General features: G+C 31.8%; 1 protein-coding gene across 2 annotated transcripts in view; it reads right to left on the reverse strand.

The window, feature by feature from the left end:
• The window catches only part of FNIP1 (folliculin interacting protein 1), a 108,202-nt gene that overhangs the window by 50,505 nt on the left and 42,446 nt on the right, over positions 1-15,251 (reverse strand). For both annotated transcript variants that reach the window (XM_074290959.1, XM_074290958.1), the window contains exon 2: positions 7,546-7,672. In XM_074290959.1, coding sequence (XP_074147060.1) covers positions 7,546-7,672 — 127 coding nt within the window. The remainder of the gene's footprint in view (positions 1-7,545; positions 7,673-15,251) is intronic.

Genomic DNA, 15,251 nt, shown 5'->3' on the forward strand with positions numbered 1-15,251 from the left:
ACTGTCATTTTTATCATCTTCCAGGTTTATAATCTCAGTATTATTCTCAACTCCTCACCCTATATATCCAATCAATTGCCAAATTTTGTTGTGTTTAACTCCACTGCATCTGACAATCCTTTCTTTCTTTATATAGTTATTACTACATAAATTCAGGCCCTCATCTCTTCTTATCTAGATTATTACTGATCTCCTACCTAGTGTCTTGGCTCACTTCATTCCATCTTTTACTCTGTTATCAAAGTGATTTTCCTTAAGTATAACTCTGACCCTGTCACTCTACTCAAATCATTTCTCTAATTCCTTGTTGTCTCTAGCATTAATTTTTTTTAAAGCATGTAAAACTTCTTTCAAACTGGCCACAACATATATTTCTAACTTCATTGTACATTACTCCTCCCCTTCCATCCCTTGTGTCCATACAAAGTCACAAACAGGTTGACAGAGACAGCTCTCTAATAAAAGATTCTAGAATTTCTCCAAAAATCAATGAGAATTTATTAAGCAAAAATCAAAGTCAATCTCAAATATATAGTATGAACATTCTTTTGTTTTTGCCTCACTTTTTTTTTCTTTTCTTTTAGAAGAAGAGGCATTTATCCTTCTCCTGGTCTTCACAGTTCTTATAGAAAAGCAAAATGTGGGGGTAGTTAGATGGTACAGTAGATAGAGCACTGGTCCTGTAGTGAGGAAGACCTGAGTTAAAATTCGGCCTCAGACACCATTAAAACCTAGCAGGGAGAGTTAGAAAAGAAAATGCTATTTAAACTATAAAAAAATTTAGGCATTTGTCTACCAAGATACTTACAAGAACTATATGAATACAACTATAAACTTTTTTTTTTTTTAAACACAAATTAAGGCAGATTTAAATGACTGGAAAATATCAATTGCTCACAAATATGTTGAACCAACACAATAACAATGACAATATTACCTAATTATTTATTCAGTATCATACCGATCAAGCTATAAAGTATAACTTTTACAAAACTATAAAAATAACAAAATTAATTTAGAGAATAAAGAAAATAATAAAAACAAGTAAGAAGGAAGTGGGGCTAGCAGAACCAAATTCCAAACTTTACTACAACACACTGAAACAATTTTGTACTGGTTAAGAAATAAGAGAGATGAACCAATGGAACAAAATAGGTATATAACATACAAACATAAGTGAACATAGTTGATAAACATAAAGATCCTAGTTATTGGAGTAAGGAATCACTGTTGGTAAGATTGTTGTTCTATGGATAGGGAAACAGCTTATAACCAGATGAGAGATGGAAGGAATAAGCATTGAAATTTTTTTAACATTTCATTTTTCTAATTACGTATAAAAATAATTTTAAACATGCGCTGTTATTGTTGTTTTTAAAATTTTTAATTTCAAGTTCTCTTCCTCCCTTTTTTTCCTCCTTGAGAAGGAAAACAATTGATATAGTAATGCAAAACATTTCCATATTAGCTATGTTGTGAAAGAAAATACAGATCAGAAAATAAAAAAATACCACAAAAGAGAAAGGAAAAACTTCAAACCAAGAAAAATAAAGTAAAAAAAGGATTCTTCAATTTGCATTCAGACCTCAATTTTTTTCTCCAGAGGTACATCACATTTTGCAGCATAGATTCTTTAACACTGTCTTAGATCACAGTATTGCTGAGAATAGCTAAGTCATTCATAGTTGATCTCATATAGTTTTGCTGTTCAGTGCTCTCCTAATATTGCTCACTTCACTTTGTATCAGTTCATATAAGTCTTCCCCAGTTTTTCTGGAACCATATAGCTTGTCATTTCATTCATTCATCCATCCATCCATTCATTCATTCATTCATAATATTCATTTATTTAAAGCTTTTTATTTACAAAACATATGTATGGGTAATTTTTCAATATTGACTCTTGGGAAACCTTGTGTTCCAAGTTTACAATTAATTTTAAATTTATGTTTACATGACCCTTTATTGATGTAATTATTATATTATGATTTGAAAAGGACAGAGTTAATATTTCTGCTTTTCTGCATTTAATTGTGAGGTTTTTAGTCCTTCATAAAATGTCAATTTTTCTGAAGATACCCTGTACAGCTAAGGAAATGGTGTATTCTTTTTTTTCCATTCAATTTTCTCTAGAGGTCTCTCATATCTACATTTTCTAAAATTCTATTTTATCTACTTAATTTCTTTCTAAATTTTTTATGATTGAATTTTTCTTGTTCCTAGCGGGGATAGTTGAGGTTCCCCACTGGTATAGTTTTACTATCTATTTTCTCCTATAATTCATTTCAACTTTCCCTTACAAATTTGGATGCTAAACCATTTGGTGCGTATATTTAACGTTGATATTACTTCATTGTCTAAGGTACCTTTTAGCAAATGAAGTTTTCCTGTTTTTTAGACAAAGGCATTTGGCATTTAAATAATGTGACCTACCCAATGGAGTTGTGCTCTCTATATACATGGCAGTTAAGCTTAAGAAAGGATCTCAGTGCCTGGGAACTGCCAGGTCATCTTCAGAATTGGAGAACTGACACAAGGCAAGTGTTCATCTGGAGGTCAAAAGATGCAATATAAGGATATCTTAAAGTCTCTCTAAAGACTTTGGAATAATTTTGAGACACATAATACAATGACAGGACAGTGTAAGACATGGTGTACCCACATCAAAGAAAGTGCTATGCTCTATGAGGAAAGTAGAATTGCAGAGGCTCAGGAAAACAAAACAGAACAAAACAAAAGAAAACAACCCTAAACATGAAATGTACAAATTTAGCGACATTTTCTACTCAAAAATTCATTCTGACTATATTTGTCCAACTTTTGGTAGAGTCTTCTGAAGAGTTCATATTGATCTGATCGGCCATGTTGAGACCACTGGAGCTTGATCCTAACATAAGTGATGTTATTTTGGTCTACTTAGAGAATGAAGGACAACAGTCAACCAACTTCTCTGTTTATCTCTTTTGAGTAGGTCTACCTTTATTTCTGCTTTGTTTGAAATCATGACTGTTACCCCACCATTCCATTTTCTTTACTCTGTGGGTGTCTCTCTGCTTCAAGACAGACATGACAATATTGTCAGATTTTGGGTTTTGATCTATATATGCTTCCATTTTACGAATGAGTTCATCCCATTCACACATTGGTTGTTTTGATTCCTAATGTAAATTTCCCTCCATTCTATTCTACTTTCCTCTTCTCTTTTCCTCTCCCTTCCTACAGTGACCTTTTGTCCCTCTCTTCTTACTCTTTCCAATAGAAAAAGATAAGATTTCTTAATTCATCTGAACATCTTTGTTTTTTATTCATTGAGCCAATTCCAATGAAAGTAAGATTTGAATATTACTTGCTACTCTCCACCTCTATTTTTTTTCCCTTTTGATCTTTTTTTAATCAGGTGATTTATGACATCTTATCTCTCCCTTCCTCCTCCTTTCAGAGCATCCTTCTTTCTCATGCCTTAATTTTATAAAAAAATCATCCCATCATAATCAGTTCATCCCCTTGCTCTCTGTCTATATAGACTTCTGCTTAATAATGATAAAGATCTTAGATATACAAATATCATTTTATCATGTTGGAATGTAAACAGTTTAACTTTATTAAATCCCTTATCATTTCTCTGTAATGTTTACCTTTTCATATCTCTCTTCAATTTTGTATTTAAAAGTCAAATTATTCAGTTATGGTCTTTTCATTAGGAATACTTAAAATTCCTCTGTTTCATTAAACATATATATATATATATATATATATATATATATATATATATATATATATATATATTTTTTTTTTTTCCCCCCTCCTTACTCAGTTTTGCTGGTAGATGATTCCTGATTATAATCCTAGTTCATTTGCCCTCTGGAATGTCATATTTCAAACTCTCTGACCTGTTAAAGTGACTTTGCTTCAAATGTGTCTCTTGTAAACAATGTATTATCATATTCTGGTTTTTAATCTATTCTGCTATCTGCTTCCATTTTATGGGTGAGTTCATACCATTCATAACCTAATTGTATATTCCTCTCCATTCTATTTTCTATAGTTTATTATTTTCTCTCTCTTTTTTTTTTAACCTTCTCTTCAAAAGTCTATGTAATCCTAAGCAAGTCACTTAAAAAAAATATCACTGCCTCAGTTTTCTCATTTGTAAAACTGGTATAACAATAGTACCTATTTCACAGAATTCTTGTGAGAATGAAATGAGATAATATTTGTAATGCACTTATTGTGGTTATCTGGTACATCATAGGCTCTTAATGATTATCCTCTGCAATGGGGCCAATATGATGAGGTAAAGGCAGGGATTCACTTAAGTCCTCCCAAATTCTCTTCCAAACAATTTAAAAATAAAACCTCACACCACTGGAGAGGGAAGACTTTCAGGTCAAGCAGAAAAAGGTAGGCAGGAAGGAGGAAGTTTTGGGACTGGAAAGACATGAAACAGGCTAAGCAACTCTTTCTAAGAGTCTTTCCTTATAGTCCCTTGTACTCAAGGGTTATAAACTACTTGTAAATTTATATAAAGAAAAAAGTAAAGTTTTTTTTAACCTTCTTTTTGAATAATCACTTTTATACAAATAGCTTAACCTGTAAATACAAAAATCTCTTTTAAAATTTTGAAAAGGAAACAGCGCCGTACACTTTTCAGACTTAAGCCACTGAGACTTTCATGTTTTAAACATGAAACATTAAAAAAATTTCATGTTTAAGATAATGTGAATCAAGACCTACAAATTTAAGCCTGCCTCACACTGAAAATGTTCAATTTTTAAAAGGAGGACTGGTTGTCTTGAAATATGGATATTACTGAATTTTTATGATGTGTAAATTTGCTAATAAATCTGCAAAGCTTTGTGTTCTTGCATATAGCATACAATATAGAACACATGAATGATCATATGATTACACAAGAAACTCACAAACTAGTTTTGCATTTTATGTTTGACACAAAAATAATGTCTTGGGAACTGTAAAGCATCATGTGATGATACTACACTAAATATATTTGGCTATGATAGTTTTCAGAGAAACCACAACTCACCATTTTCAGTATCAAATGTGTCAAGTTCCTTTATTAAAATTTCGCTTACGAGTTCACAACAATCAGATCACATGAGACACAAATGTAATTGGTAGCATTTTTTAAAGTCTAGCTTCAAAAAGTCCTAAGTTCTGAAAAAATTTATATTCTGTGAATCCTTTTTTTAAACTGTCTCTGCAATAATGGAAAAACTTAATCAATCAATTAACATATACTAAATATAAAATTTAAAAGATATAGGTTACAATATGAAAACTTAAAAATACATCAAAAACAGATATCATTCTTTCACAAGTTCATTAAAATAATGGATTTTTATAATAGCCTTCCTTCAGCTAAAATATTAAAGGCATTTCTTTTAAAAATTGTCTGCTTAATCAAGAGAGCTGCTTCAATGCTATTCAGAGACTACTCTCTGGTTTAAATAAGTCCTGTAAGTCTTAGCTACATTTCAATAAAATGATGTCATTCTTCCTTCATAGAATTTCATTATTTGCACAAAGTGCAAAAGGTGTTCCTTTTATTCTAAAAATCATCTTTCATGCTTTTTTATGTTTCTTGATATTGATTTTTCATAATTTGTGGACCTATTCATGAAGAATTCTCATTTATAATGCAAATAGAATACTGTCTGTAGTAAAGACAAAGCAGTATTTTAAAAATACTATCACTCTCTCTAGCAGATAAAGAATCTAGTCCTGGCTCAGTCATTTAAAAATTATTCTGTTCACTTACAAAGTAGCATGGCTTCAGAATAAACAGCTATTTTAGATGTAGTATTGTTCAGTGCAATTATCTTCTCAACTTATTCTATTCATTCACTCATTTAGAAAGCACTTTTTAGCTGCCTAATATGTCTAAAAAACTCAGAAGAGAAGTAAACAAGATGCTATATTTGACGCAGATGAATTTACAATTTAGAATAGTGTTTAGTCGTTTTTACATAAATATCACATGTGAAAGAGAAAGTAGATATAATAATTAAAAGCTTTTATGAATCACTTTTAAGATTGACATAAATTCCTAAGACCTCCTATTACTAGTACTTTCTATGAGTCAAATTGTTTAGTCTTTTAGTATAGGAGGGATGGAAAAAAATGTGACAAGAAAAATAAATAATGACACTTGGTTTTCCACTTAATATTAAGGACAATACTTTTTTTAAATTTAGGGGGGAAAATTATTATCAAAAGGTAGAATTCAAGGGCCAGTCATTCCAAATCAAACATCACACTGGTATATAAAACGGACAAAGTAGAATTTTTAAAAAAATATTTTCATTTGGAAAACTACTGGATATTTGAGTAGATGAAGCTAGGGGGTGTAGTGAATAATGTGTTAGACTTGGAGTCAGGAGGGTTCATGCTTGAATTTTGCTTTAGATACTTAATACTTGTGGGCAAGCTATTTAATCCCTCTCAGACTCAATTTATCTATAAAATGAGGATAAAAACAGCACCTTCTTAAGAGTATTGTTGAGAAGATAAAATGAAAATCTACATACACATCCACACACAGCTTTATAAGCCTTAAATCATTATATAAATGATAACTATTTTCATTTCATATTGGGTGCACAGCAAGACAACCCTCATCAAACGATATTATCACCTTTAATGTTTCTAATAACCCAGGTGCTCCAATAGTAACAAGAAAAAAAAAAATTTAAAAGATGGTCTCTCCTGCCTAGACATTATACTTCACCATATAATCTTTGGTTCAGTGACACTGGGTTCCTGAGTATTCCATGGAACTGTTTCAGACATTTTCTCAGAATGTCCTGTATACTTGGAATGTTCTGCCTTCTCATCTCCTTTCTGGCTTCCTTGGTAGATTCTCTTTCAAGTTCCAGCTAAAATCCCATCTTCAATGTGAAGCTTTTTCCCCAATCCCTCCTAATTGTAGGGCCTTTTCTATTGATTTTTACTATTTATCTCATATACAATTTGTTTGTACATATTTGTTTGTATGTTGTTTCCACCATTAGACTGTGAGCTTTTCTTCACATCCCTAGTAATTATCATAGTGCTTAGCACATAAGAAGTATTTAATAAATACTTATAGAATGACTTGACTATAAATGAGAAAAAATTTTAAAGATAAAGGAGAGAGGCAACTAGGTGGCACACAAGTCTGGGAGACAGGAGGAAGTGAGTTTAAATCCAGCTTCAGATACATAATATCTGTTACCTTGGACAAGTAACTTAACCCTAACTGTCCCCCCAAAACACAAAAAGAGAGATAAAGGAGAAAATAGGATGTTAACTTTAAAAAATTTAATTTAATTTAATGTCCCACAGTCTGTTACCACTGATTTTAAGTTCTACCATGAAGATAATACACATTAATGTCCCAAAGTGTTTTACCACTGGTTTTAAGTTCTAGCATACAGAATTTTGCATTTTTAAAATTTTAAAACAAAGCATAAGTACCATCACATTTAAATGATCTGTATTATAATGGTTATCCTATATTTAACAATAAATAATTAACATGCTCACCGATACAGATACATCCTCAGTTTTTCTTTTAGTACTAGAGTCGAACAAGACATTCCTCCCTCTTCTTTCACAATCTTGATACACGATTAGTCGAATCTGGCTTGGATCAAACTCCGACAAAGGCCAACTTCAATGAAAAATAGAAATCCATCAGGTCTTATAATTTTATCAAGTACTCTATAAAACTATTTTCTAAATGAATTCTAAATTAGACAATTCAAATTCTTTGGCTATTTATAAAAAGTGTCTCTTTCTCTTCAGCTACATAGTTTAGTGCAAGATTAGTACCATTTTAACAAGAATATATTTAATAGCTGCATATAGAATTTTTAAATGTTTAAAACTTTTATAATTACAAGAAATTTTTTTTTTTACATTTTGGTTTTTTTAAATTTGGAGTTCCAAATTCTTTCCCTCCCTCTCTCTCTCTTCCCTTATCACTGAAAAAGCAAGCAATTGGTACACAAGTTTAGATTACAGGTATGTAATAAAGTAGCTAAGGCATTAGATTCAGAAGCCATAAAACATGACTTCAAATTTTATTCACTATTCATTTATTCACAAATTTATTCACTAATACTACTATTACTAATACCACTCTACTATTACAACTATAACTACTACGATTACTATAACAACAAGTACTACAATTGCTGCTACTGCTGCTGCTACTACTATCGTGACCCTAGTCATTTGCTCCCCCTGCCAGTTCTCTCATCTATAAAATGGGAATAATAAAAGCACCTATTTCCTGGGATAATTGTAAAAATAAAATGAGCTATTTATAAACACTTTGCAAACTTTAAAATGCAGTGTAAATGCTAGCTATTATTATATATTATCTATCATGAGCTTAAAACTATAACTATGAAGGAATCAATCAATACTATTAACATAATGCTTGGACAAAACGTATAATGAAGCATCACTAAAACAACATTCATTAAAATCATCTATAATTATTATTATTACAATTATAAATATATAAATATAACTATAACAATCTGTTATTATTTATAACAATCTATAAAGAACTGAAGAAATGAAGATGTTTAGCCTAGAGAAGAGATGAAAATTTAGGGAGACCATATTTGCAGACTACAAGTAAGAAGAAATGAAAGAAAAAGCATTTATTAAGTATTCAATATGTATAAAGCACTGTCCTAAATATTCTTAATGCAATAGAAAAGTAATATAGTATTCAAGGAATTAACATTTTGATAGGGAGAAATAAAAGAAGATTTTAGCTGCAAATCATATAGAAAGGACTACTACATAGTTAAGTTTCTTTAATGTCTTTTCCATTGATAAAATCAACTATATTTATTTTAAAAATATTAATTCTGAACTTAAATACCAAATAAAATGAGCATTTGCACAAAGTAGAACATGAAAAAAAAGACTATATGAAATGGTGAATCACTGTCACATAGGACTTATTTTGGTAATTATATAATAAATGGGACATGGCTTTCAAAACTGTCCGGTTTCTCTGTTTCCTTCTAGATGTAATTTTATTGGCATCTTTTTATTTTTTATTTTTTAAATTCAATTTCACCTAACCCCTTCCAGAGAGCCATCTTGTAAACACATTTTTTTTTTGGGGGGGGGGAGAAAATCAGAAAAAAATTTAAAAAAAAATTCTGAACACAATGCACTGTGAATCGCTTTCATGGAAAAAAAAAAAATATTGAGGTGATTGGGACACTCAAGCCACAAACCTGGAAGAAGCGAATGACTATAAAACATCTGTAAGCAAAGCTTGAAGGAAAAATACAATACAGATACAAATTCAACTAGCATTCCTTTTTTGGGGGGGAAGGGAAACTTTATTTCCTTTTTTTAGTAGTATTTTTTTTTCCTTGTTACCCATCAAGACAGTTTTTAGCATTCTTTTTTAAATAGGATTTTGAATTCCAAATTTTTCTCCCTCTTTCCTTCCTAAAATGGTAGGCAATTTGATATATGTTATACATGTACTATCATGTAGAACATATTTCCATATTTGTCATAGTACAGAAAGAAGAAACAGAGCAAAAGGAAAAAACACACAAAAAAGAATAAAGTGAAAAAAAGTATGCTTCAGTCTGCATTCAACTCTGCATCCAGAGTTCTTTATCTGGATGTGGATAGCATTTTCCTTTGGCTTCTTTGTACTTGTCTTGGATCATTGTGCTGCTGAAGAGCTGAGTTATTTATGCTTGATTATCACACAAGGTTGCTGATACAATGTTTTTCTGGTTCTGCTCATTTTACTTTGTATCAACTTTTATAAGTCTTTCCAGCTTTGTCTGAAATCTGCCTTTTTATTATTTCTTATTGCACAATAACAATCCATTATATTCATACACCACAATTTATTCAGCCATTCCCCAATTGATGTGCAGCTCCTCAATCTCTAATATTTTGCCACCACAAAAAGGGCTCCTATCAATATTTTTTCACATGTAAGTCCTTTTTTTCTTTTTGAGCGGAAAGGGACCTGTATGTGCCAAAATGTTTGTGGCAGCTCTTTTTGTTGTAGCTAGAAACTGGAAGTTGAATGGATGTCCATCAATTGGAGAATGGTTGGGTAAATTGTGGTATATGAAGGTTATGGAATATTATTGCTCTGTAAGAAATGACCAGCAGGAGGAATACAGAGAGGCTTGGAGAGACTTAAATCAACTGTTGCTGAGTGAAATGAGCAGAACCAGAAGATCACTATACACTTCAACAACAATACTGTATGAGGATGTATTCTGATGGAAGTGGAAATATTCAACATAAAGAAGATCCAACTCACTTCCAGTTGATCAATGATGGGCAGAAATAACTATACCCAGAGAAGGAACACTGGGAAGCGAATGTAAATTGTTAGCACTACTGTCTATCTACCCAGGTTACTTATACCTTCAGAAGCTAATAATTAATGTGCAACAAGAAAATGGTATTTACACACATATATTGTATCTAGGTTATATTGTAACACATGTAAAATGTATGGGATTACCTGCCATCAGGGGGAGGGAGTGAAGGGAGGGAGGGGATAATTTGGAAAAATGAATTAAAAAAAAAAAAAAAAAAAAAAGAAGATCCAATTCATTTCCAGTTGATCAATGATGGACAGAAATAACTATACCCAGAGAAGGAACACTGGGAAGCAAATGTAAATTGTTAGCACTACTGTCTATCTACTCAGGTTACTTATACCTTCGAAAGCTAATAATTAATGTGCAACAAGAAAATGGTATTTATACACATATATTGTATCTAGGTTATATTGTAACACATGTAAAATGTATGGGATTACCTGCCATCGGGGGGAGGGAGTGGAGGGAGAGAGGGGATAATTTGGAAAAATGAATAAAAAAAATAAAAAAATAAAAAATAATAAAAAAAAAAACATGTAAGTCCTTTTTTTCTTTTTTATGATCTCTCTGGAATACAGACCTAGTAGTGGTATTATTAGATCAAAGGATATGCACAGTTTGGTTGCCCACTGGGTACAATTCCAAATTGTTCTTCAGAATGGTTGGATCATTTCACAATTCCATCAACAATGCATTAGTATCCCACTTTTTCCATATCCTGCCCAATATTTGTCAGTTTCTTTTTTTTTTTTTTTTTTTTTTTTTTTGGCATATTAGCCAATCTGATAGCCATGAATTAGTATCTCAGAATTGGGGGTTTTTTTTAAACATGTACGATTCTTCTATACATTATTTCCACAATTATCATGCTGTATAAGAAAAATCAGATTAAAAAAAAGGAAAACAATGAGAAAGAAAACAAAGCAATCAAACAACACAGGAAAAAAGTGAAAATACTATGATGTTATCCACTCTTACTCCCCACAGTCCTCTCTCTAGGTGCACATAACTCTCTCCCCATCACTAATCCATTAGAAATGGCCTGAATCACCTTATTGTTAAAAAGAGCCCCATCCAACAGAATTGATCATTGTATAATCTTGCTGTTGCTGTGTACAATGTTCTCTTGGTTGTACTTACTTTATCTAGCATCAGTTCATGTAAATCTCTCCAGGCCTTTCTGAAATCATCCTGCTAATCGTTTCTTATAGAACAATAATGCTGCATAACATTCACATACCATAACTTATTTAGCCATTCCCCAACTGATGGGTATCCACTCATTTTCCAGTTTCTTGCCACTACAAAAAGGACTGACACATTTTTGCATATGTAGGTCCCTTTCCAGCCTTTAACATCTCCTTGGGATATAAGCCCAGTAGAAATGCTGCTGGATCAAAGGGTATGCACAGTCTGACAGACCTGTAAGCATAGTTCCAAATTGCTCTCCAGAATGGTTGGATCTCATCACAACTCCACCAACAATGTATTAGTGTCCCAGTTTTCCCACATCCCCTCCAACATTCGTCTTCGTTTCTTCCTGTCTGTTCATATCCTCTGACCATTCTGGAGAATGGCTTGTATTCTTATAAATTTATAAATAAATTTATAAATTCTTATAAATTTGAGTCAATTCTCTCTATATTTTAGAAATAAGGCCTTTATCACAACCCTTGGACGTAAAATGTTTCTCACCAATCAGAATTTCTAAAAGAGATGAAGTAAAAGTTTAAAAGCATATTTACATGAGAAATAGGAACACTTAAAGGAAAAAAAATAGGAAAAAAAAAACCAAACAAGAACTGTAGAAGAAATAACTGGAAAAGGAATCAATAGTTTGGTACAAGGGATTATTACAAACATTGCCCCAAAATCAAAAGTCCTGAAAATTAGAATGAATCAAAGAGAAGCAAATGACTTCATGATAAAATAAGAAATATTAAAAATGAGAAAATATAAGATTATCACAAAACAAAAACTGACCTAGAAAATTGAAAGAGGAGGAAAAATTTAAGAATCATTAGATTATCTTAATGTCATAACTAAAAAGAATCTAAATATCACATTCAAATAAAACTTGATAAAATTTCTTATAACCAGAGAATAAAGTAGAAATATTAAGAATTTGGCAGTTATCTTCTAAAAAAAACTCCAAAATGAAAAACCTGAGGTATAAGATATCCAAAATTTAGAGCTTCCAGCTCTTAGAAAAAAATAGTGCAAACAGCTGGAAAGAAAGAATTACAGCCAGGATTATACACAGTTTAGCAGACAATACTATAAACGGGCAGAGAACTTGGAATATAACATTCTAGAAGGTTTAAAGCCAAGAAAAACTTACTCAGCAAGTCTGAGAATCATGTTGCATGAGGGGGCATGGAATGAAAAAGGACTAAACCACCATATTGACAATCACACTGATAGAGAGATACAAAATGAAATATGTATGTCTGTTTCAGATCTTTTTTCCCCCTTCATGTGTGTAAGAGAAAATTTTGTTTGTCTTTCGTTCTTGATTGAGGTGAGTGGGTAGATAAGTGAGAAGGGAGAGAATTTTTGCTAATAAAAGAAATGAAATTTAGTTTAAAAAAAGACAGTATCTATTGCCCACAGCAATGAAAATATATTATGTTCCTCTTCTATTTTTATATAGCACAAACACATATTCATTTAGAATTTGTTGTGGAAGATGACGTAAAGTATTGATTTGAATCTAATTTTTTTTTCTAATTTTTAAAGAAAGATAGGAAAACCTCAAATGTTCTAGAAAGAACAGAATGATGAGAGATGGGAGCTACCAGAATTTGAAGGATGTTTTTAGAACACTGAGGGAATTTTCAGTGTGAATGCAGCCAAGGGCTTCATTGCAATCTGGAGAGTTAAATTGAAATGGGATTGACTAAAGAACACAGTACAACTACTAAAGACACAAGATAATAGAAATAGGTAGTAAAATATGATTGAATCCCATGTTCCTTCTAGGTTTGTTTAGTATACACGTCTTCTCATCCTATTCAATTCTTGATCATGTCTTTCCATAAAATTTCTATAAAGTATCTGTTTCTTTTACTGCTTCATGGATACTTTATATAGAACTTGAGGGCTGTCCATCTGCTACACGTCACTCTTGTTTTGTTTTTCTAGGTTATTAAAATACAACTGAACCTCCAGGGATGCTGGGTCCTCAGCTCTTGGGTAGTGGAGGGAATTAATCCACTAAGCATTAAGCTCTGGGTCTTTCATTGGTCTTGAAAGAACAACCCTGGCTATTAGTTGGAGAGTAAATAAAATCTAACCTCAAACTCCTTCAAGTCCCAGTTAAGAGTTTTATGCTGAGAACAATCTCTGAAATCACAGAAACCTGGCTCTTCCCTCAAAACTGTATCTGATGCCATTCTTCATCTCTACTACTAGATTTCATAACCTGTGACACTGAACCAGAAGGGAGAATTGGACACAAAATTAAGCTCCTTAGGCAATATCCTCTATACAGTTTTATCTCTTCCTGTGAAGTTCACTCAATCTAGATATATTTACTCTATCCAGATTCTGAGGCTATTATCTATCAGGCTCCAGATCACTCCCCTCTTATTTCAAGAAGTTCAAAATATGATATTTCTTGTTTCCCTTTCCCTTTTTACTTTACAATTTCAATTTATTTTACTAATGTCTCTTCAAATACCCTTACTTTTTGGTTTCTCAAACCCATAACCTATACCTTCACTCTACAACAATCACTCACAGTGGACTATCTGTCTCTTGTTACCCATCTTATTTAATCATTTAATTGCTAAATATGAGTATTTTTCTCAGTCCTCATCCTTGGTCTCTCTATTCAGATTTTATGAGATTACTTTCTTACAGATGTCCATCTACCAGTTAAAATGGATCCTTCTCATTTTTTCTTTCTGTATTACCATCCATATTTCCTCTCTCATAAACTCCCCTTCCTAAAAGTTCTTTTGTCTCAGCATTATGCAAATGCCTCCCAAATCAAGTGGTGTAGCCATACTTTCTCTCCTTTCAGATCTATTTATTATTATTATTATTATTATAGTTTTTTATTTACAAGATATATGCATGGGTAATTTTCAGCACCCCTCCATCCCCTTCCCCTCTCCCCAAGATGGCAGATAGACCAATACATATTAAATATGTTAAAGTATATATTAAATACAATATATGTATATATATATCCATATAGTTATTTTGCTATACAAGAAGAATCAGACTTTTAAATAATGTAAAATTAACCTGAGAAGGAAATAAAAAATGCAAGCAGACAAAAATGGAGGGATTGGAAATGCTATGTAGTGATTCACACTCATTTCCCAGAGTTCTTTCACTGGGTGTAGCTGGTTCTATTCAATATTGAACAAACAGAACTGATTTGGTTCACCTCATTATTGAAGAGAGCCACATCCATCAGAATTGATCATCATATAGTATTGTTGTTGAAGTATATAATGATCTCCTGATCCTGCTCATTTCACTCAGCATCAGTTCATGTAAGCCCTTCCAGGCCTTTCTGAAATCTTCCTGCATCAGATCTACTTTAAATTATTCCCACCTGGATATTCCATAGGTATCTCAGACTCAAGAATCTAAAACAAAATTCATTATTGTCTACATTCTATAAACTGCCATATTAAGGGCAGGACCATTCTTCTAGTCCCCAATAATGACTTCATTGTCACTTCTAGTTCTCTTCATTTCCCATTTTAAATGAAAATGTCAAAACTTATATCTATATAACAACTCTTGAACCTGTATCACTTTCTCTCCACTATCTAGTTCAAAATATTTTAATTCATTTAAAGTTTAACTTTAACTTGTTTAAAACATCTTTGATAA

Source organism: Sminthopsis crassicaudata, chromosome 2 (genome assembly GCF_048593235.1).
Source record: "Sminthopsis crassicaudata isolate SCR6 chromosome 2, ASM4859323v1, whole genome shotgun sequence".
Lineage (NCBI taxonomy): Eukaryota > Metazoa > Chordata > Mammalia > Dasyuromorphia > Dasyuridae > Sminthopsis > Sminthopsis crassicaudata.